The 24259-nt window shown below is 44.5% G+C and overlaps 1 protein-coding gene across 2 annotated transcripts in view; it reads left to right on the top strand.

Annotated features, from left to right (window-relative positions):
* Positions 1-1682: 1682 nt before the first annotated feature.
* Positions 1683-24259, top strand: part of Sh3bp5 (SH3 domain binding protein 5) — an 80366-nt gene continuing 57789 nt past the window's right edge. Inside the window, exons 1-2 of one of the 2 annotated variants that reach the window (XM_070018612.1) lie at positions 1683-1825; positions 4257-4319. In XM_070018612.1, coding sequence (XP_069874713.1) covers positions 1796-1825; positions 4257-4319 — 93 coding nt within the window. In that variant the 5' untranslated portion in view covers positions 1683-1795. Of the gene's footprint in view, positions 1826-2319; positions 2637-4256; positions 4320-24259 lie in introns of those variants that run through there. The other variant, XM_070018611.1, reaches the window with a different exon arrangement.

Below are 24259 nucleotides of genomic sequence, written 5' to 3'. Positions count from 1 at the left end.
GTTTTTCCTTCCAATCCCACTCACAAGATGATCAGTTCATTTTCCACAGTGTCTAGCGAGTACCACTGTTGTATTTATTCACCCTTTCTTCCACCTTTCCTGTGCTCCCTTACTCTCCCAAATACAAACAAACAAGACAAAAAAAACAGCAGCAACAGCAAAATAATCTGTTTCCTTTTCTTGGAGTTCTTAATAAGATATTGTTTTATATGATCATATGCACATAGCTATTGAGCCTTTGTCAGCCATTCCTATGCATACTCTTCTTTGGCCTCAGTGTGTGAATATCTAGAGTCCTAGATAATTTATCATGCCCCATATACTAACATATATATGTACATATATATATATATATAACATATATATATATATATATATATATAAAACATTCAGTGTGTTTACTTGTGGGTTTATAGATACATTCTAGTTACCACAAATGAGGGAAACCAAACCATGCAACCTGTGTTTCTTTAGCTCTGGCTTACTTCACTTAATATAATTTTTTCCCAAATCTTTCCATTTCTTTATGAAATAGTACAATATCATTCTTCCTTTTTTAATTTAAATTTTATTTTAAAGGTGATGTACAGAGAGGTTACAGTTACATAGTAAAGTAATGAGTACATTTCTTTTTTTAACAGTGTTACCCTCTCCATCATTTTCTCCCATTTTGCCCTTCCCCCAAATTGTAAAGTTAATTTCCAATATAGTGTCTGGTGAGTATCACTGTTGAATTGGTTCACCCTTTGGTCCACTGTTTCTGTGATTCCCCTTCTTTTCCCTTCCCCAAATAAGATAAGCTTATATTCAAGGGTTACAGAAATCAGAAACAGTGACATCAAAATAAACTAAAGGGGAAAGAAAAGAAAAAAAAAACTGCAAACAGTACAATAAAGAAAACCTCTTGTTTCCATTTCTTGGAGTTCACACAGTGAGAACAAAGAGGATATTCTTAGGAGAGGATCACAATGTTTCAATAGTTATGTGCATATGACTATATAAAACGATGCTTATCGAAATGAACTTCAATATGGTACTTTTTGATGGATGAGTAGAATTCCATTGTGTGTATATATGTGTGTATATACATATATATCACATTTTTTAATCCGCATTTTTTTATCCATTTGTCTACTGAGGGGCATCAGGGTTGATTCTGTATCTTGGCTTCGGTAAACAAAGCAAAAATTCAACAAACCAAACAATAAATGGGCTAACGACTTAGAGACTTCTCAGAAAAGAAGTAAAAATGGCCAATAGACACGTGAAGAAATGTTCAATACCTCTGGCTACAAAAGAAATGCAATTCAAAACAACACTGAGATTCCACCTCAACCCAGTTAGAATAGCCATTTTCAAGAAAACTAACAATAGCAGATGCTGGTGAGGATTTAGCCAAAAGGGAACACTACCACACTGTTGGTGGGAATGTAAACTTGCTCAATCTAGGGAAAGCAGTATGGAGGTTCCTTAAAAGAAATAAACAGAGCTTCCCTGTAACCCAGCACTTCCACTCCTGTGGGTTTATCGTCTTAATTCCTATGACGCAGACATTAGCAGTGATGGACACTCTCTTCCCCATTGTCTGACCTCGCGCTTCCTGACGTCACAGTGGCCCTGACATTTGTAAAGCACATAAACAGGCCCCTTCCCTGCTTGGCCCTTTGTGATGGTGGTCTAGCAATCCCGGGCTCCCTGCTTAAGGCCCCAGGAAACCTCACTGTTCATAAACCCTAGATCAGCTGTGCCCATCAACGGGTCAAGGCCCTACCAGCTCACGTGATTCTCAGCCCCCATGGCTTCCCGACGCTTCCTGGCTATCCAGGTAGGACCTTGACACACACTGGGAGCCGGCAGGTGGGACCGGGGCTCCACGCCTGCAGCTAGGGTGCACTACCATGTCCAGAGGAGCATTCGTTCGAGTTCCCCTTTCTGGGGGAAATTTCGAGGTGTGCCCGCGGGGAGAAAGAACCGTGCTTGGGGTTCAGGGCTCGGAGCCAGTCTTGGATCTGGTCCACAGTCAGTGAGCACCCGTGTGCAAAGGTGACTTCGGAAAGTAGAAATACCCCAAAGTTTGCTGGGCAGGGACGGAGCCCATCGTCCCCCCGCCCAGCCCGCCGCCGGCGGTGGCTGGTGTGCGGCACGCCGTCGGCTCGGTCGCCCCGCGAGGCGCCTCCCCCCCTGCAGGTTTTCGGGGCGCTGGGCTTTTTGTGACGGAGCCTTGGGTTGGGCGGGCGGAGGACCTGGCGGCCCGGGCGGGCCGGGGGCGGGCCGGGGGCGGGCCGGGGGCCGAGGCGCTGACATCCTCCACAGCAAGGGGGCGGCCGCGCCCACTTCCTCCGTCCCTCGGCCTTGGGCGGCCGGCGCTCCGCAGCGGCGAGCCGCGTCCCCGCGATCGAGCCCGCGGTGGCCGGGCGGCTGCGACCCCTTGGCGCGCTCCGACCCCGTTGCGCAGTGGACGCCCCGGCTACGGCGCTTCTCCCGCCGCCCGCATGGACGGGACACTGAAGCGGAGCCGCCCAGAGGAGCCGGCCGAGCTCCCGCCGCCTGCCCGGGACGGGGAGCAGGGGGAAGAGGAAGACCCGGGCATGGAACCGGGGCTGGAGGAGGAAGAAGAGGTGGACCCCCGGATCCAGGTAGGACACGGAGGTGGGGGCGCCCCGCCGCGCGGTCCCGCCGGGATGGACGCGGGAGTCGGCGGCGTCTTCAGGCCGCGATTGCGGGGTGACCTCCGGGTCACCTAGGTCCGGGGACGAGGAGAGAGGGTCTGGATCTCCGTTTCTGTGAGCCCCACGGGAAGGCCGCAGTGCGCGCGTGGACGCGGCCTGGCTATCCCGCGGGGCTCCCCCCTCAGAACCTGGGGGTTCCGCAGCGTGTTCGGGCGGATGTGCAACAAAGGGAAAGGGGGGCGGGGGCGCCGAGCGGGTTTGGGGTTCTCCAGCCCCAGATCGTGGCAGTGCGGCGGGCACTGCCCGCTCTGCTCAGCCACCTGGCTCTGAGAGCAAGGTGCCCGGGTTGGCGCGGGTACCCTGGCGGCCCGGGGCGCAGGGATGGTGGGCGTCGCCCGCCCCTGCCGCGTGGATGGCACAGCTGTGCTCGGTTACCCAGCCCTCACCTGGCGGAGGTGCCCGGCCTCCGGCTTTGGTTCATTGTTAGGTTCTCGAAGGGTTTATGGTCTTCTTGGGCTCCAGGTTCGCTCGGCCCCAAACGCTTCAAAGCCCTATTTTTCCTTGTTGGTGAAGAGAAATCGGGAACAGCTGATGCGCAAAGCTGGCGCGTGGAGGCGGCGGCGGGAATGGCCTGGCTTTCTGCGCCTCCATTTCCAAGAGAGATGATTAAAAACCAATTTCCAGGCTAGCATCTAGCAGTGACAACTTAACCTTTTCACCCTCCACCCCCACCACGAAGCACAGCAGATTCCTTTCCGTGACCTGGCTTTCAACCTTCTCATAAACCTTTTGTTGTTGTTGTTGTTTTGTTTTGTAAAATATATATTTAGTTTTTATGTACACTGCAAATTCTGGACCCCTAATTGAGCAGATCAATTAAGAACTCGCAATTCAGCTGTTGGAAATAGAGTAAAATGGGTTGATTGGTTTGGGCAGGTTAGTAAAAATAGATTCCTTTTTGCATAATTTCTGTTCTCGTAAAATCACTGATTTGGAAACAAAATCTTATGCTCTGGGTGTGAATTCTGTTAGCGGAATCCTTTGTTCCCACAGTAAAGATGAGTTAACTTCATGTTAGGCACTCCTTATACAATGCCAGTTTGTAAATTTTGACAGAGAAAGGGATTAAAGCTATTTTAACAAAACACAGGTAGGTTGAATAATTCCCATCTCCTTATGGGAAAATGTTGAACTCTACTAATAAGTTAATGCTAGAAGTCTGTCCTTAGTTTAATGATTTCCCAGGGGTTGGCTTGGCCTTGCTTGTTTTTATTGTTTTCTAAGGCAAGATGGTGCTGTTTTGATGGATTACTCAACTATCTCTTAACTGGTGACTTTACCACTGGGCTCACACTTGACATATTTGACCTTCTAAAGGACAATTCCTAGGACCTTAAGACATTAACAAAAAGAATACCATCAACAGAAGAAATGTTGACAGTTTGCTCTTCCTGTACAGGCTCAAGAACTTTCCTTCAGAATGAGCTGGCCCTTTTCTCCCGCAAATGGGGCTGGGTGATTTTCACTATTACTAAACACTGGAAAGGAAAGACAGATCTCTCACATCTCTTCTCTTGTCTTCACTAGGGTGAACTGGAGAAGTTAAATCAGTCCACAGATGATATCAACAGACGGGAGACTGAACTGGAGGTATGGAGCTGGACCCCTGTTCTTAGTGAAATAGTGTCCGTTTGCTTTGACTCCAGGCTAGTGAATTTTGTTTTATTAGAAGGAGAGTTCCTGCAGGAGGCCCCTCTTGGGAAGTTAAGCAACAGCACTGGTCTGACAGAATAAATTATACCACTGTGGGTGGAAGCCATGTGGATCCAGTTTCACATGTATTTTATTATGGAAGCGCCACAGGGCCAAAACCCACGGCTGTGCAGAGCATTGCACAACACATTCAGTCCAAATATCAGTCTGTGGAAAAGCTGAAAGGGGGGGGGGAAGATAGCTGAAATTCAATGGAGAAGAATGAATGAGCTCCCAACATCTCTTAAATGTCTAAAGGTGGTCATGCTTGTGTTTCCTCAGACTTAGACTGAGTGTTTTACTTTCCTGTGCTAATAATTCACACCCTCCCTTCCACTTCCCGACTCATTTGTTTATTGTCTGCTTGTGTGTAGAATATAATTATCTTAATGTCAACAAAAAGCTGTTTAGACTGGGAAGGGCTTTCCTGCTGGGAAAAATCTTGAGACAAGAACTTGACTTGAATTTCATGAGTATGAATTTCATGGTATAAGCAAGCTAGAATTATTTTCAGCTACCACTTAGTCCCTGCCACGAGTGGTTGGTTTGACCATTCATAAACCAAGGTGGACAATCCCTGTTTAGATCCTGGAAAGGGGGATTGTCTGATGGAATGTAGGGAGTCCTTGGGATAACATTCCTAAAGTAGGAGAAAAGAGCAACAAAGGCCAATTAAACCGGGTGCCAGTGGCTCACACCTGTTAATCCTAGCTACTAAGGAAGCTGAGCTCTGAGGATCATGGTTCAAAGCTGGCCCAGACAGGAAAGTTTGTGAGACTCTTATTGCCAATAAACCACCAGAAAACTGGAAGTGGCGCTGTGGGTCAAGTAGTACTAGCCTTGAGCTGAAGAGCTGAGGGAATGCAGCAAGGCCCAGAGTTCAAATCCCACAACTGACAAAAAAAACTTCTGTGAATGTTTAATTTTTTCACTTTTGTTAAATTGAGTATCTTTGTGAAGTTGGGAAATTCGAACCCCAGAATCTCACAGTTCTGATGCATTAAATAAAAATGCCCATCATTCCTATGGAGCATTATCATTGACAATTTGTTGTTGTTTCAAGACAGGGACTCATAGTGTAGACTGGCCTGGAACTCTCCATGTAGTCCAGACTGGTTTCAAACTTGCCATCCTCCTGCCTCTGCCTCCCTACTCCTGGGCTTACAGTTATGTCTACCACCACATTTGTTTCTCATCCCATCCTGGCCAGAACTGTGCAGTCCAATGTGGTCTTTAAACATATTGACATTACATAATATTAAAAGTTATTCAGTCACATAAACACATTTCAAGAGCTCCATAGCCACTGTATTGGCAGAATATTGCAGAAAATTCTGGAGTATTTGGAACAGCCTGACTGTCTCCAGGTGAGGAGACTCAGAGTCTTATGATTTAATGGCATGGTAGCACCATTTCTCTTGGCCTAACTAGACCTGGATGTTTCCCAAATCATGTCCAGCTGTTCTTCTTCCACCAAAATATGGGCATACAATTTGGAAATAGTGTGTGTGTATGTGTGTGTGCACGTCTATACCAGTCCTTGGACTTGAACTCAGGGCCTGGACAGAAGTCATTGAACTTTTTTCCTGAAGGCTAGCACTGTCTCTTCCACTTGAGCCACAGCATGGTTTTTAGTTGTTAGAGATGAGTCTTAGGGACTTTACTTCCTAGACTGGCTTCAAACCATGATCCTCAGATCTCAGCTTCCTAAGTAGTTAGGATTAACTGGTATGGACCACCTGTGCCTGGCCCAGTAGGTTTTTTTTTTTCTTAAAGCAAAGCATCTGATTTATTTTGGCAATGCTGAGGAGGGAACCCTCCTCATTCATGCTAGGTGAGCACTGGTGACACTGAGCTATGTCTATCTCTAGCCACTGTTCTTGCTCAGTCCTGCTGGTAAATTGGTTCATTTGTTCAACTCTGTTTAGCCTTGATTTCTGAATTCCATTTGTGAGTGTATCTGTGTATTTTTATGTGGCAGGAAGCCACCAGACAGGTGTTTCCTGCCTGGCTGCAGAAAGCATTGGGTGCCCTGGGTGCAGTAAGCTGGCGGGCGTGCTGACAGTGACCTGAGCAGGCTGGGTTGCACCTTTGCCTGGTGTGGTTATAATTGAGACTGACTCAGAGAAATACAATACAAACCACAAAAGAAATTAAACACTCCTTAGTAGACATATTAAAAGGTAAAAAAGAAAACAGTTGAAATTAATTTTAATGTGCTTTGCTTAACCCAGAATGTTAAAAATATTATCTCAATATGATCAGTATAAAAATAGTCTAGGGGTGTAGCTCAGTGGTAGAGTACTTGCCTAGTATATACAGGACTTGCTACATCCCAGTCTCTCTAGACTTATTTTTTTGGTGTGTGTATGTTAGTACTGGGGCTTGAACTCGGGGCCTTGCATTGTCCCTTAGCTTTTTTCGTTCCAGGCTGGTGCTCAACCACTTGAGTCACGCCTTCACTTTTGGCTATGTGCTGGTTAATTGGAGATAAGAATCTATTGGATTTGTCTGCCCAAGCTGGCTTTGAACTTAGACTTCAGTCTCTTGAGTGTCTAGGATTATAAACATGAGCCACTGGTGTACAGTTATATTTTTATCCTTAGTCTTCAACATTGGTGCATATGTTCCATATTGGTGCACATTTCCATTGGATCTCAATAACCACATGTGGCCCTGGGCAGCACAGGTTTACTAGGTATTTCCTGTCAAACTCAAGCTCATGTTGTCCGAGCCTGAAGTAGAGGACTGTGTGTGTGATGTCTGTGTGGTCTGCTGTGCCACGTCTGTCAAGCATTGTGTTAGCCATTGCAGATGGTGTGGTGAGCAAGACAGACTTTTTTGTTTTGTTTTGGGTCCAGCTGTGGGGCCTGAGCTCTGGGCCTGGGCACTGTCCCTCAGCTCTTCAACTCAAGGCTAGCACTCTACCACTTGAGCCACAGCGCCACTTCTGGCTTTTTTCTTTTTGCTTATGTGGTGCTGAGGAATCAAACCCAGGGCCTCATGCATGCAAGGCAAGCTCTCTACCACTGAGCCACCTTCCCAGCCCCAAGACAGACTTTTCTCTCCGGGAATTTCCAGTTGGGTTGGGCTGAGGAGAGTAAGGTGAAGGGTGATTACTGATGGTAAGAAGTATGGCAGGGGAGGGATGAGCTGGGGACCCCTGAGCAGGAGGGTGCCCATGTGCACAGAGCAGAGGAAGCTGGAAATGTGTGTTCAGTGAGTGTGCCACAGGATGTGGGACAGTGAGCTGTTTCAATGTACAGCCCATTCTTGTTATTCACAACAGTTGTAGTTGTAGCCACTGAAATAGTGAATACCAAACCATCTTTCCTAAGAGAAATACAAGGCTAGATTCTTTAAAGCTTCTAGTCATATGCCATTAGCTGATTATATTACCTTTTCTTCCCCCTCCCTTTAAACTCAAAGCCTTGTGCTTGCTAGGCAGGTCCTCTACCATTTGAATTATGTCCCCAGCCATTTAAAAGTATTTTTCAAATGGGATCTCAGTTATGCTCAGGGCCTGCATGCTATCCCTGGGCTTTTGGCTCAAGACTGGCCATCTACCAGTGAACCACAGCTCTGCTTCTCCCTTTTTGCTGGTTAATTGGAGATAAGAGTCTCATGCATATTCCTGATGAGGCTGGCTTCAAACTGTGAGCCTCAGATCTCAGCTTCCTAGGATTATAAGCATGAGCCACTGGCTCCTGGCTTAAGACTATTTTTGTTTGTTTGTTTTACTGCTCTTTAGTGTGTCTGTAAATGACCCTTAGAGATTTTAGTGAGTAGACAAGTTTGCAATATGGAATCTGTATAGCAGTAGAATTGACTGTCTCTCTTTCAGGCTCCTATAAAGCCTCTGCTGTCTCCTTGCCCTTACTTTTTGTAGATAATCTGGGGCATTGGACACCTCCCTCATCTGATGAAATTGCACCGATGACAGATTTGTGGCAGCTGCTAATTTGCTCACAGAACATGGCACAGGCCTCTACAGGCAGTGACAGGCCAAGATGTTGCTCCTGTGCTGACCTTAAGCATCCTTCTATTGGCTGCTTAAAGAGGAGCTGAGGAAAAGGCCTCTAGGTCTGGCTCTGACCTTATCTAAATGGAACTGGGTCCTCCTTAGTTCTGATTTGTATCAGACTTATCCAGCTGGTGAAGGGAGGCATCTTTTAACAGGCTAGGCCTTTACCTATGAGCCTGAGATTCCAAGTTAAGAAAATAAATCCCACAGACATATTGATTCATCAGCTTTAACATATTCATCGAGTATTTATTGAGCATTTATTATGTGCTAGATGTACAGGGAGAAAACAGAAGTTCTGCTCTCCTAAAACAGAGGAGGAGGAAAGGATGAACAAGTACAATTCATGCTAGGTCTCACAGTGAGACATGCTAAGGAGAAAAACTTAGAATGGAAGCAGATTTGTGGATATCTGGGAGCAAAGAGAAGGAGGGGGATATCATGTGCCAGAAACATGTCTACAGAGAGTGGGCTGTAGAGTCACATAGGGAAAGAAATTCCAGCCACCTGGCCAGGCCAGTGCTGAGGGGGAAGGGTGGCAAGTGGCTGGGTCTGGCTAAGGCAGCGAAGGGACTGTGTACCAAGAACGTGTGTGTGTGTGTGTGTGTGTGTGTGTGATAGATTCTTCTGGGCCTGTGAAATGGGCAGGGGACTGGGGGAAGGAGGAGGGTTGTGTTACTGTGTTTGGCTCTTCTGGAGTACTCTACAGTTCTTTTTCAGCCTGCTCTCTTCCCTCGGGAGGCAGAGCAGTTAATTGGCAATGTTTATCATCTTTTCTCACTGTTCTTTCTGGGTAGTCTGCAGGGTGATTTGAAAAATCATGAGTTCCCCCATGTTGCATAAGGCTTGCACCCAGAACCTAGTTTTTGTCCTGCTCCAGAAACCAGGGGACACTTTCTCTTAACAAAATGGAAATGAAAATAGCAAGTGTGTACCAAGCTTGGGGAATCAGAGGTAGGACGTGGAGGGGAAGGAGGTCTTGGAAGCAGCCTAATCCCTCTCTCTAATGAATCCTTAACACAAGTCAAAAGAGAAAATGTCCTTTATTAAAGGGTAACATTGTCATAGCCACCACTGTCTCCCCTGAGGCCCTTCTGTGTACATGGCTATGGTGCACATCTAGATGGTCCCGGATGATTTTAGTGATGCATCGCAGAAAGTACTAGGGATGTACAGAAGTGATGAGTAACGGTTTCTTGAAGCTGAAAATTCTAGGCCTGGTGGCAGACTTTCCCAGGCTGGGCTGGGTGAGAGCCATCCTCTGTTCACAGAGAAGACCTAGTGACTGAGGTTTTCATGAGCCCCTCGCCTGGCTGAGCTTATGTGGGGGTGCCGGAGGCCATCATAGTGGATGGAACCTGAGCCACCACCTGCCCCTGCAGAGCTTGCCACCTGCTGGATTTAACAGAGTGAAGGTGCCAGGAGAGGGCCTCACAGGGCCCTTTGGGAGGTCACCGAGGCAGTGTTGGAATGGAAGGTTGAGGCCTGGAGAGCATGGATCAACTGAAGTGAGCATGCAGAGAGGCCTCAGCATGTCACAGGAAGCAAGCTAACAAAATGGCATCGCTTGTGGCTGGGGAATGATAGGAAGACAGTGTTCACGGGATGCTGTAGCATCATGATTGTAAAGACAACATGCTCCAAATCGCTTCTAAGCACCTTCTGGGAAACCCAAGCTGGAGCTGCTTTGACCTAGAGCTTGGCTATCAGAATGGGAGGATTCGGTGTCTAGTTGCAGGGAGGCCTGAGACCTGCTAGGGAGAGTCTCCAGTGGAGCCAGGCTGGCCACAGGTCTGGCAATGGCTCTGCTCTTCTCTATCAGGATCGGCTTTGACCTTTCTTTGTCAGAGAGATTGGTGCTAGGCAAGAGGCCAGAGAGAGGGCATGCACTGGCCTGGATTGGGCAAGATGGACTTTGCAATCACTTGATCAGCAGGGTTTTGTGCTACAGCCTGTCTCCTGGGGTGTGGACAGGAATTCCTTGCCCTGAGCCAGCCCTGCCTTATTAGGATTTTGCCTCATTAGATTTGCCTAGACATCCTAAGTACTCAATAGATGATAGAGCGGGTGAATTAGAACAGACTGACACTTCATCTTTGACCTTGAAGGAATTATGCAGTCTTCTCCCTTCAAGTTTCCTTATCCTCAGTGATGCTCATAAATAGTGTGGTTACCATTGTCTTGGCTTTGGGCGAGTTGAAGGCTGCAGTGTGTGGGGACTTGAGGATGGGGCTTGTATCTCTCCCAGAATGTCTTCTGTTTTGATCTCCTCCTATATTCTCTTTATTAATGCCAGCTAATAATAACGAACACCTACTATATGCCAGGCCCTGGGCATGTGTAAACTTATCCTCAGAATAGTTTTATGAGGTAGCTATTAATTGCTTCCATTTTGCAGACAACCAACTAAGACATAAAGACGTAAAGACTAAAAGTGTCAGTATAGTGCTGGTAGCTAGCACCTGTAACCCTAGGAACTCAGGAAGCTGATACCTGAAGCTTTGAAGCCAGCTTAGGCAGAAGAGTCTGTGAGACTCTTATCTCCAGTTAACCACCAAAAAGCCAGAAATGGAGGTGTGGTCAAGTGATAGATCACTAGTCTTGAGCAAAAAAACTGAAGGACTGTGCCCAGGCCCTGAGTTAAGCTCCAGTACCCTGCACACACGCGTGCGTGCACGCGCGCGTGCGTGCACACACACACACACACACAAAGGTGCAATTGTCAGGCAGGAGGATGGTGAGTGCAAAGCTAGCCTGGGCTACATAACAAGACCCTTCTTCAAAAATATCAACCCAAGCCAGGTGTAGTCACAGGCACCTATAATCCCAGCACTTAGGAGACTGAGACAGGAGCATTAAGAGTTTGAAGCAATCCTGGGCTGTATAGAAAGATGTTGTCTCAAACCCCAAGGAATACAGGTGTCTTTCTCTGAAGAACAGAGCTCTGGAATTATACTGACCTTCATGATGTTTTTAGGAGGGATTGCCTTAGGGACATTGTGGTAGTGGTAGAATGCAATCCTATGTACTACTTTCCTTCCCTATGCTTATGAAGGTACTGGCTCCTGGCAGTGTACGATTTTGCCCTGCAGGAGGACACTAGCGCTTTAAGAGTGACCTTTCACTGTAATAAGGGATGATATGGCAGTGTGGACAAATGGCCATGATCTAGTTAGTGGGAAAAATTAGGTAATAAAATGATGAAGTATACATAATTCAGCATCCAGGTCCTAAATTCAAGCCCCATACCAGCAGAAGTGTTGGTTCATAATGGTTTAGAATTTTACAAAAGTCTGTCACTGCATAATTTGTGAAGCATGACTGTAAAAAAATGTACCCTCAGATGTTACTGTGGTTATTGTTGTTGCTGAAAGTGTTGGTGATTTTATTTTTCATGTCTTGATGTTTGGGGAATTAGTTACAATGATTGTCTTTTATCATTTTTATAGACAAAGCAGTTTGGGTGGGGAATGAAGTCTATTATAAAAAGATGCTTTATGAGCCAAAGAAATGAATTCATATGGAAGGAATTTTCAGAACTATGAAGACTAGAAAAAGTTCAGCTTGAATGTTCCTCCTTGTGTTGAAGATACAACACCCCTGTCAGCAATTGGCTTGTTGGTGAATTACTGTTTGTTCAGCTTCCATTGTAGTAATTCATAGAGCAATGACTGACTGTGTGTTAGTGGCATTTTAGGATGATCTATAGCTGGGAGGTCTCATTTGTGTGCTTGGTTAAAAAAAAACCTGGGAAACAGTTCAAATAATACAGTTTAGATATTCAAAGTTAGTTGTTGTCTTTGGGCATTTGCATCATTTATAAATGGATGGATAGACTGTGCACATACAGGTTCAAGTCCTTTTTTTTTTTTTGCCAGTCCTGGGGCTTGAACTCAGAGCCTGGACACTGTCTGAGCTTCTTTTGCTCAAGGTTAGCACCCTATCACTTGAGCCACAATACCACTTCCGGCTTTTTCTGCTTATGTGATACTGAGGAATAGAACCCAGGGCTTCACGCATGCTAGGCAAGCACTTTACCACTAAACCACATTTCAAACCCAGGTTCAAGTCTTAACACAACCTCATTCACTATATGGTAGTAAAATGTTATTGTGTGAGCTGTTGTCTAAACACAGGAATGGCTATCTGGTACTGAAGTCTGCTTGGATTACCTTCAGAAAGTTGAATGTCAGTTGGGCACTGGCAGCTCATGCCTGTAATCCCAAGCTACTCAAGAAGCTGTGATCTGTTCAAAGTCAGCATAGGCAGGAAAGTCTTTTCCTTGTCAGCATTTATTGTAGGGACTTTTATTATAGTGTTGTATGCATGCTGGTTGAATAAGCATCTCTCATTCTCAGCCTTTGGCAGGCATCCCAGGTATCTCTTCTTTGTGGCTCTCTCTCTCTCTCTCTCTCTCTCTTTCTCTCTCTCTCTCTCTCTTTCTCTCACCCTCTCCCTCTCTCTCTCTCTGCAGTTCCTTAATCTGCCAGTCACCAGATGGGATCCCCAATAATAAAGGCCAGATGTTTGTTTTTGCAATGGATTTTAACCCAGTATTCTGCTAGGCAGCTCTTACAAGAGCCTGGTCAAAGCCCCTTTTATTTCCTCAAAGGATGATGATGAAAATTTTTTTATTCTACTCTTGCTTGAGGTTTCCTTTTCTATGTTTTGCTGGATTATCTAAGAGATATTAATGTTTGCACTGTCTAAAATGAATTGCTAAGCCAGGAGACAATGAAAGGAATATTCGCTGTTTATTATAAACCCTGGCAAAACCCACTTAATATAAACACTTTTATTGTCTGGCATCAAGCTCAACCTAAGCATGATGTATGGGGTTTGTTTGTCTTTATCCATCCACCCTTTCATGGCCAGAATGCTGAAGGATTCGTATTTGGTTTTGTTGATTGGAAATCCACAGATGGATGTGATTTTTGGTTTTGTGTTTGCTGCAAGAAGAGATAGAATAGAGGAGTTATCCTTCTTAGTTCTTTTCTCGTGTGTGTGTGTGTGTGTGTGTGCGTGCGTGCGTGCGTGTGTGTGTGTGTGTGTGTGTGTGTGTGTGTGTGTGTGTGTGTGTGTGTGTGTGTGTGTGTGTGTGTGTGTGTGTGTGTGTGTGTGTGTGTGTGTGTGTGTGTGTACTGGAGCTTGAACTTAGGATCTTGTCTTCTCCCTGGGTGTTTTTGTTCAAGATTGGTACTCTTATCACTTGACCCACACCTTCTGTCCCAGCTTGTTAAAATTTTCTTTTAATATTATATAGGTGATGTACAGAGGGGTTACAGTCACGTAAGTCAGGTAAAGAGTACATTTCTTTTTTTAATTTTTTGTCAGTCATGGGGTTTGAACTCAGGGTCTGGGTGCTGTCCCTGAACTTTTTTGATCAAGACTAGCACTTTACTACTTTGAACCATAGCACCACTTCCCTGGTGGTTAATTGCAGATAAGATTCTCACAGATTTTTCCTCAGGGAGTTGGCTTTGAACCACAATCCTCAGATCTCAGCCTCCTGTGTAGCTAGGATTACAGGTATGATCCACTGGTACGAGGAAAGAATACATTTCTTTCTGGACACCCCTTCCCTCCCCAGTTTTTCCCTCCTGTCCCTGCTCACAAGTTGTATAGTTCATTTTCAACATAGTGTCTAGTGAATATCACTTGCTACTTTTGTTTATCCTTTGTCTCTCCATTTCTGTGCCCCATCTTGCCCTTCCAAAGACAGATAAATGAATAAATTAGACAAAAGAAAAGACAGCAATAAAGAGGAAAAAAAACCCGTTTCCATTTCTTGAAGTTCATTTTGATAAAATATTATCTTATATGATCAGATGCACATAAGCATTGCACCTTGTGTTCCTCTCCTAAGAGTTTGGTCTTGTTGTGTGTGATTACCTAGAGTCTTGTAAAACGTATCATATCCCAGTGTACTTTATTAGATCTAGCCACTTCTAGCTTTTTGCCAGTTAACTGAAGATGAGTCTCATGGGCTTTGCTCAGGCTGGCTTTGAGTCACAATCCTCAGATTTCAACATCCTAAGTAGCTAGGATTACAGGTGTGAGCCACCAGCACCTAGCCCCTAATTCTTTGCTTTAGTTTTCTATTCCTTTGAGGCAGGGTCTCACTACATAGCCCAGATTAGCCTAAAACTCACAATCCTCCTCCCTTAGCCTCCTGAGTGCTAGAATTACAGAATGACACCCAGCTTCTTGTTTTGATTTCTGTCTAAACAAATTACTTCTATAGCATTAGCAGCTGTGGGCCACAGTTTGTGAGCCCAGGGTTTAGGGAGGATTAGTTGCTCAGCTGGGTAGACCGTGCTTGAAGAGACTTTGTAATTTCACTCAGGTGTCAGCTGGGACTGTGGTCATCTAAGGAGGGCAGTGATGTCCCTGTGCTTGATAGTTGTGATTGGCCTTTGACTGGGAGATTAGCTGACATTTTCTACCTGCCTGTGGTTGTGTGTGTGGCTTCTTCCAGAATGATAGTGTCAAGGTAGCCACATGGAAGCTTCATGGCTTTCTCATTCTGAGCCTTGGAACTTCAAAAGCAAGGTGTTTGTCATATTCCATTGACTGAAGCATGACAGGTCCAAATTAAAATTCTTCCTGATGGGAGCAGTACCAGAGAATTCTGAGCTGTGTTTGAAAATTGCTCTGCTCATGGCAATGTTGTAGAGATGGGTTTGAGATCTGAGGACATCAGCTTTCTCTTTTTCCTGCCTTTTCTGGGCAGACTTCATAAACAACCACTTTTCATAGTATGTTCTTCAGATACCTTAATGGTTAACCAGCCAGCAAACCAAGGACTTTGGTTAGCACTCCTAGTGATCTGAGATAAGCTAGCCACAGTAAAGCAAGAAAGAACAGTTCCTAGCAATGCTATAAGTCTTGCCATAGGGAATTCTTTGCTATTTCTTAAATTGTTGGGTTTTTTTCCCTGAAAAAAAAATAATAGTCACGTTAGTAATCTCAGCTACTCATTAGGCAGAAGCAGGAAAATCTGGGTCTAAGGCTACTTGCTTGATGCCCTCTCTGAAAAGAAACTAAAAGCAAAAGGGCTAGGAGACTGACTCAAGTGTTGTAGAGCTGGCCTAGCAAGTGTGGAGCCCTGAATTTAAATACCAGTACTGCCAAAAAGAAAAAAGAAATCCATACTTTAATACTGTGAAACTTGTAGTCCAAAAAGCATACAAGCCAGACACCAGTGTGGCATATGCCTGCAATTCTAACTACTTAGGAGGCTGAGATCCAGAGATTGGCAGTTTAAGGCCAGCCCTGGCAGAAAAGTCTACTAGACTCCATTTGCAAAATAACCAATAAAAAGCTGAGTTAATGGCATGGCTCAGTAGAATATTATCTGAGTAAGTAAGCCAGATAAGCACAAGGCCCAGAGTTGGGAAGAAGAAGAGAAAAGCATAGGAAAACTTTTTTTTTTTAAACTGGTAAACACTCATCTACATGGTATCTACTGGAGAAAAGCATGAAGTGTACAACTCGGGAAAGCCGGGTTTGAATTCTGCCTTTGACTCCTAAAAAGTCAATAGTCTTGACAACATGTTGGATGTGTTATTATTCTTCTTTTTTAGCTTTTCTGGGATTAAATGGTCTTTTCTCTAAAATACAATGTGCAATGCCAATCTTGCTAGGGTGGCTAAAGATTAAGTAATGTTATGTTTGTGAAATGCCTGCGATGCAGTTAATTAATTTCCATCCCACTCTTGGCATTTATTGGCTAATGACACCTACGTAAAATAACTAGTGAAAGCTTACTAGATGCTAAAATGTGCTAATGGTTTATATGGTTATCTTAGTAGCCTTTGATAATGTCAATGAGAAATGGAGGCACTGTGAGATTGTCAGTTCTCCTGGTTTACACAGCCAGTGAAGGTTGGAACAGGAGTTAAGTCCTGAAGCTCGTTTGTGTATGTGTTTGGGGGCATGGAGGAGGCATCTTTTGAGACCCCCCCCCCCATGGAGACTGACAAGATGAAAGCGTACTGGATTAGGGGTTAGGAGACTAGATTTTCAGTCTGCACCCTGATACCCAGTAGGTATATCCTTGGGGGAGCAACTTTCCCTCTGAGAGGTCAGTCACCTCATCTTTGAAGCGAGAGCTTCTAAACTAGATTTTTTGTTTTGCAATTTTTTTTCCAGCCCCAAGCTTATGAAAGCTATAGGACTTAAGATTGTGTAAAATAAGGACCTCATACTCTCATCCGGCTTTTCCTCTCAAGGCAGGTTGCTCTACCACTTGAGCCACAACTTCACTTCCATTTTTTTCCTGATTAATTTGAGAGAAGAGTACTTTTCTGCCTAGTTTGACTTTTAACTGTGATCCTCAGATCTCAGCCTCCTGAGTAGCTAGGATTATAGGCGTGAGCTTAGCTGGGACCTAGATTTTTTATTTGAATGTACAAAGAAGTTACAATTTTATCTGTCAGGTTATGTGTACAGTGCATCCTGATCAATGCCATTATTCTCCCTCATTTTCTTGCCCTCATCCCTACCCTCAAGTTTCATAGTTGAATTTCTATGTGAGACTTTTATTTTTATCTAACCACATGCTGAATGCATTATGAAGTCCTCCCACGATGGGCAAGACTCTGGTCAATCTATGTATGTCATAATCAACTTTAAACTTTATTTGTGTTGAAGCAATTCTTGGCTATACTATTTTAAGAAATTCTGAGCTGTTAGATGACAAATTCTACTAGGAGAAGTGACCATTTTTGACATTTTTGGCTCACTCTTCTGGGAGTGTCAGAGTTACAGCAGAGGACTTTGGCTCCTTTGCATCTTGTGCCTTCTTTTTCCCAGAGAGACTAGCTGCAGTCAGGAAGGAGATAACCAAAAAGCTAGCAGAAGAAGCAAGCCAGCCTGCTTGTCTGGAATGCCCTGGTGGTGGATGCAGCTTCCAGCAAAGGCTGTTGCTGGCTGTGCTCAGCTTTTCCAAAGCTGGCCTGTGAGCTGACCATGTTGCCTTGATTATGAAACACATTATAAAGTAGAGCTTATGTTTGTTTCCTAACAGCTTGGCTGGGGGTTGAAACACCATCCTGATGAATGTGCACATTGATTGTACAATCATCTGAAATCTAATGACTGAAACTGTGAAGAAAAAAAAATTACACTGAGCATTTCATATCTGTAATCCTAGCTACTCGGGGACTAAGATATGAAGATGATGGTTCAAAGCCAGAAAGTTCAAAGCAAAAAAGTTCATAAGACTGTTAAAAACAACAGAAGTAGAGGTGTGGCTCAAGTGGTAGGGCTCCAGCCTTGAGGAAAAAAGCCAAATGAGAGTGCAAAGCCCTGAGTGCAAGTCTAGTTCTGGCACATCTGTACATATGAAGTAAGTAACTAAAATGGATTTTGAGAAACTATATTACACCTCTTGGCAGAGACATGGAAACAGTGCTCAAGTTCAGAACAATGTGTTTAAGCAATGCTGCTGCCTCTAACTGAGACTCCTGAGGGTTTAGGAGCATGTGTATCCATGACTGAAAGAATCCTTGAGTCTCAGTTTCTGGCTGTGTTGGTGTGTGCACATAATGCTATTATGTCACTCACTTCCTCCAGGCCTGTAGGGCTGACGGCTGCACTGGGCAGCTTCGAGGCTGTTTGTGGGCTCTGGACCTTGGCTGGTGAGCTGCTATATCACTGATCACATGCATGTTAGCAGCCTGTACCTATGTAACCTCCCCTGAAAGTATGCTTTGAAAGTGTCTCTTTCCCAAATTAACAGACATTCTGCAAAATAACTGGCTCATTATTAACAACAACAGGATAGGCCATGAAGGACCAAAACTGAAGAACTTTTTCAGATTCAAGGACTCCAGAGAGAGAGAGAGAGAGAGAGAGAGAGAGAGAGAGAGAATAAATGTAATGTTGATGTGGGAAAATTTTTGTCCTTCATGATAAAGGACAGTGGGATTGTTGATGCTTTTGGAAAAAGTCACATATCCAATTAGATAGCCTCTTCTTCCTTAGAAAATATCTATCCATCATGTTCCCTTCAGTTTTTCCAAGTCTGAAATCAGTTTAAAAAGTTTCAAGTCCGGTGCTAGTGGCTCACTCCTGTAATCTTAGCTACTCAGTAGGCTTTAGGTTCTAAGGATCCTGGTTGAAAGCTAGCCTGGGCAGGAGAATCCATGAGACTTATCTCCAAGTAACCACCAGAAAACTGGAAGTGGCATTGTGGCTTAAAGTGGTAGAGTGCTAGTCTTGAGCAAAAGAGCTCAGGGACAGCACCCAGTTCAAGCCCCAAGACTGACAAAAAAAAAAGTTTCAGCTGAGGCAGGAGAATCATAAGTTTGAGACAAATCTGTTCTGGCTCCCATCTCTTCAGGAGCTAGGGCTGAGAGAAGAAAAACTAGTGGACAAAGCGGCAAAGATCCCTGCAAAGGAAGTTTCTAGGCCTGGGCCTATGCTGCCTAACACAGCAGCCTTCAGCCATGTGCAACTGTCTAAATTACAACTCAAGTGAATTAAAATTTTACGAAGTTGATTGCATCAGCCATGTTGAGTTCTTTTCACCACCTGTGGCTTCATGTTGAATGACAGCTCTAAACCAGGTCTTCCCTCGTAGACTGTTCTGTCAGACAATGTGGTATGCCCTTACCAGCTCTCCATGCAACCACTATTGAAGTGTGTGTGTGTGTGTGTGTGTGTCTGTGTGTGTGTGTGTGTGTGTGTGTGTGTGTTTGGGTGTCTGGGGTTTGAACACAGGGCCTTGTACTTGCTAAACAGTCAGTCTACTATTTCAACCACATACCGGACCAAAAAGTTTTAAAGTCACTAAAGATGATAAGCTTTTTCGTTAGCATAAATAATATATGAAAAATGACCATTTTCTTAAGTAAAGAATTTACTGGAAAGCAATTGTTTTTACATGAGAGTTTTAATTTTAACTTTTGTCAGTAGTGGGGCTTAAACTCATTGACACCTGACACTTAGCTTTTTTTTCCCCTAAGGCTGGCCCTCTACCACTTGGAGACTTCTGGTTTTTTGCTGGTTCATTGGGTATAAAAATCTCACAGGCTTTTCTATCTAGGATGGCTTTGAACCATGATCCTCAGATCTCAGCCTCCTGAGTAGCTAGGATTACAGGTGTGAGCCACCAGCGCCTGGCTGCTTTTATTTATTTATTTTTTTTTGACACAGAGGACAGCCTGGACTACATAGTAAGATTCTAAGTCCATATTCTCCTCCTCCTGAATACTGGTGTTACAGGAGTACACTATTATACACCCTGCCTTTTCAGTTTACAAGTCTCTTTAATGTCTGACTTACTAGAAGAGCCATTCCATTTCTTTTTTTCTTTATAAAGAGGCTATTTAATAAGCTCCCAGTTTGGAAGGGCAGAAGTCTCAGTAGCAAGGGCTGTATCACTTCATAGTGGAAGCCTGTGTGTGTCTCTGTGTTCCATTTCTGGCAATGCCACCTGTCATGAATGCCACCTGTCATGTCATTCTGGAAGACTCCAGGGGATGCTCATAAGAGGATAAAGATGACATAGGCAAATGAGTAGAATCTTTTTCTTTTATGAAAATGGAAACCCTGAAACTCCTCTCTCGTCCTCCCCCTCCAATGAATGGTTTCTGCAGACTCCTCTGAGATTCACTGGTGACTAACTGCACCTCCTACTGAAAGACTAAGTAGTATGCTTTGTCCAGTGTGGGGCAGTTACCTGCTATGTGACCTCAGGCCCAGAGAGCTGCATGCTGGGACAGTGCTTCCTGCTGAGCCTGTCCTGAAGGCACAGTGCCAGGTGCAACCATGCCTGCAACGTGTCTCTACAAAAACCCAAGTGGTTTATTTATAAATGACATTACCACGGCACCTTTGAAGCTTGTGTCATGTCAAATATGTAGGACAGTTATTTTTAAAAAGCCAACATCCCATCTTTATCTCCCTTGGTTCTGGGGCCCCCTCCACAAGGGGAAAGGCTGTCTATCCTTCTCAGGTTACAAGCTTGGATGAATGGATTGGCCCCCAGTGGACCCAGCCAGCGTGGTGTCAGGGCACCAGTGTCCAGGTGTGCTGGCTCCAAGCAGCTTGGTTTGGCTATCCTAAGCAATGCTGAGCAGTGCTGCTGACACAGTGACACATTCAGATAGGGAAGCTGGGCCTCGCCCAGCTATAGCAAATTACCCTGGGTCTGAGTCACCATGTGGGCGAGATCTGGTTTTCAGTGAGAACATCTGTGGCTTCATCCATGCACAGGGATCTAATTTAGAAATCCTTGGAGTGCAGATTTTTAAGTCAGTGAGGAAACAGCCCTGGGATGGCTTGTTTTCCTCTACCAGTAGAAGTCCCTGGCTGCTTCTGAGATGACTTGCCTGGAACTGCCCACCTTTGTGGGTCATTTCCTACCCCACCTTTCCTTGCAGGACACATCTGTAATGTAGGAGATAGAAGCATGATTAGGGACTCTGTGTGTGTGAGAGAGTGTATGTGTGAGAGTGTGAGTATGTGCAGTACTAGGGCTTGAGTTCATGATTACTCAGGAAGCTGAGATCTGAGGATTATAGCTCAAAGCCAGTCTGGTCAGGAAAGTCCGTGAGACTTTTCAGTACCCACCAGAAACCCAGAAGTGGAGTTGTGGCTCAAAGTGATAAAGCATTAGCATTGAGTGAAAGAGCTCAGGGACAGTGCCTGGGCCCTGAGTTCAAGTCCCATGATGACAAAATCCAAAGAGCAAAGATGATATTAGGAAGGGGTTAGTCATGACTTGGGAAATAGCAGTATAGAGATAGACTGTAGGATTCTGCTTGATGCAAAGCTCAAAGTAGCATGGGACCTGGTTATTTTTCCATTTCTCTTCCTTCCATTATCAGATTCTCCTCTCATGGTGCCAAGGTGGCTGCTATCTGCACCAGGCTTTCTAGCTTTCCTCCCAGCCACCTCAAGTGGGATAACATTCCTTTTGCTCACAGCTTCAGAAAAGCCCCACAATGAAGTCTCATTGATTCTGATGTGTGTCTCCACACCCCCAGTCGGGGAGGGAGGCTGGTTCTGATTCTCACTGTATGGTTTTAAACTGTGGCCTGTCATGCAAGGATTCAACTGTCCCCACTCTCCAGCATCCTTCAACTAGTTGACATTTTAAATGAACTCAGTAATTATCCCATTTATTGCTTAGGAATTATACTTTGAAATGTCACCAAAAAGTTAGCAAGACCCTGACTCAAAAAGAAAAAAAGAGACAAAATTCCAGTAGAGTGGCATCTTTTTTATTTGTCTTCTCTAAAGACAGTTTATGATACTTTAATGTATTTTAGATGATTGTAGAGGTAATTTTATTTACACTGTGTGAGTATTCACAGCTGAGCTGTGTAGTGAAATATGATTACTTTTCTGTTTGTAGACTGCAGTTTTCAATCATTTTTGATACAGGGGACATGGAAAGTATTTTGAGTTATACAATGGGAAAAACCCCAATTATGTAGGCCCAGGTTAAAAAGATTTGATTATGGCCAGGCACCGGTGGTTCTGAGCTACTCAGTAAGCTGATATCTGAAGATCACACTTTGAAGCCATCCCAGGAAGGAATGTTTGTGACACTCTTCTCTCCAATGAACTCCGTCCAAAAGCCAAAAGTGGTGTGGAGCATCAGTCTTAAGTGAAAAAGCTAAGGGTCAACACCTAGGCCCTGAGTTCAAGACCTAGTACTAGTACCAAAAAAGGGAATGAGGCTTGATTATGAGATGATTTAAGGCCAGAGTAAATGGAGAAGCAAAGAGAATAGGAGACCAAATCCCAGTGATGAAAAAGTAGAACGAGAATTTTTTTTTCTTTACTGGGAATTGAACTCAGGACCTTGAATTTACAAAGCACTTTACCACTGAAGCCACATTCCCAGTTCCTTCTTGCCTTGGATATTGTCAGTGATTGTCATACTGGTTTGGCCTAGGCTGTTATCATCTGGGATGACAGATGCTTTGGTACTTTGCCCAACCATTGTGCTTCCCCTGTAGCTATGCTTGGCCATTGAGATAGAGCCTCATGTACTTTTATGCATGGGCTGGCCAGTTCTGACCTTCCAAGTAGGTAGAATTACATGCAAGCTTGAGCCACCACACCTAGCTATAACAACAAACAACAAACAAAAAAAAGTTTGTACCAGGGTGTGCACTCAGGATTTCACATTATTGCTTAGCTTTTTTTGCTCAAGGCTGTTTCTCTGTCACTTGAGTCACACCTCTTCCAACTGTAATCAGGAAATCTTTTGCAAAGGAAGCATATAAGCAAAAAAAAAAATCACCTCCCTGACCTCCCCTGGTTCCCCTTTGTACATGAGATGAAGTTCAAATGCCTTCACGTGGCACATGTGCTTTCTTTGTTCCAGCCCCTGGTAGGCCTCCCACATGTCATACTCGTGCTGTTGGACTTCCCCATCAGGTGAAATTTGCTTTTACTCAAGACCTGGCCTGGTGGCACTGTCTTTGGGTGATTTCCCAGTCACTTGCCTGTGACACACCACATGTCAGTTTACTCTTTGAGTTTAAATTTTAGGTTGTCATTTCCCAAGTTTGTGGCCCTGGGCAAACTACTGAGGTTCTTTGTACCTTAGTTTACTCCTTTGTAAGATGTGGATAACAACCACAACATGTCCTAAGATAGATGTTAGTGGTTATACAAGTTGCCAGGGCCAAAGCATTTGTGCCTGCCATGTAGTAAATTGTCAACCTGTGCTCAGCATCCCTTTTTCCCTATGAAGCCAAACTTGGTGGATTGAATATACCCAGAACAGCTCTTGGCCAATCAAATGTCTCCAGGGACTGAGCAGTAAACCAAAACAAAAGCATCAGGTGTGTAATATAGATACAAGCACAGTGGGTAGGTTATATTCTATTCCACTTCTGGCTCATGTTTACCAGGTAAGATCAACTGATTTTTTTTTTTTGTCTTTCAACCTCTGGGCCTGGGCACTGCCCCTCAGCTCTTCAGCTCAAGGCTAGCTCTCTACCACTGGAGATACAGTGCTCCTTCTGGTTTTCTGGTGATTAATTGGAGATAAGAGTCTCATAGACTTTCCTGCCTGGGCTAGCTTTGAATTGCAATCCTCAGATCTCAGCCTCCTGAGTAGTAAGGATTACAGGCGTGAGCCACTGGCACCCAGCCTGATTGTTTTTTAGTGAAAAATTTGAGAATTACCTTGGTATTGCTGGGCGCCAGTGGGTCACACCTGTAATTCAGCTATTCAGGCTGAGATTTAAGGATCACAGTTCAAAGCCAGTCCAGGCAGGAAAGCCCATGAGACTCTTAACTCCAATAAACCACTCAGAAAACCGGAAGTGACACAGTGGCTCAAATGGTAGAACACTAGCCTTGAGCTGAAGAGCTGAGGGACAGTGTTCAGGCTCAGAGTTCAAGATCCATGATCGGAAAAAAAAAATTACCTTGGTGCTTGTATATTTTTGTGTGAGCATGTACTAGTATTAGGACTTAAACTTGAGTCCTTGCTTAGATTTTCTACTCGAGGCTGGCACTCTACCATTTGAGCCATGCCTCCAGTCTCAGTTTTTTGCTGGGTTTTTAAAGATGAATCTCTCAGACGTGTCTGCCAAGACTGGCTTCAAACTATGATCTTTAGCTCTCAGCCTCTGAAGTAGCTAGGATTGTAAGTGTGAGCTACCAGTGTCCAGCTTAAAAATTAATTTTTTATAACATTTACTACACAGTGTATTAGCCAGATGTTCTAAGTCTCTTGGCCCATAGGCAGTGCTTTGGGAGCAGGTTATTTTACAAGTGGTCCTAGGGGAGGATGCTGTTCAGGACTGAGAGGTAACTGTAAGGACTCAAGTCAGAT

Source organism: Dipodomys merriami, unplaced genomic scaffold (assembly GCF_024711535.1).
Source record: "Dipodomys merriami isolate MVZ:Mamm:240054 unplaced genomic scaffold, mDipMer1.0.p SCAF_13, whole genome shotgun sequence".
Classification (NCBI taxonomy): Eukaryota; Metazoa; Chordata; class Mammalia; order Rodentia; family Heteromyidae; genus Dipodomys; species Dipodomys merriami.
The sequence above is the reverse complement of the archived record's forward strand: the minus strand, read 5'-3'. Positions and strand labels throughout refer to the sequence as shown.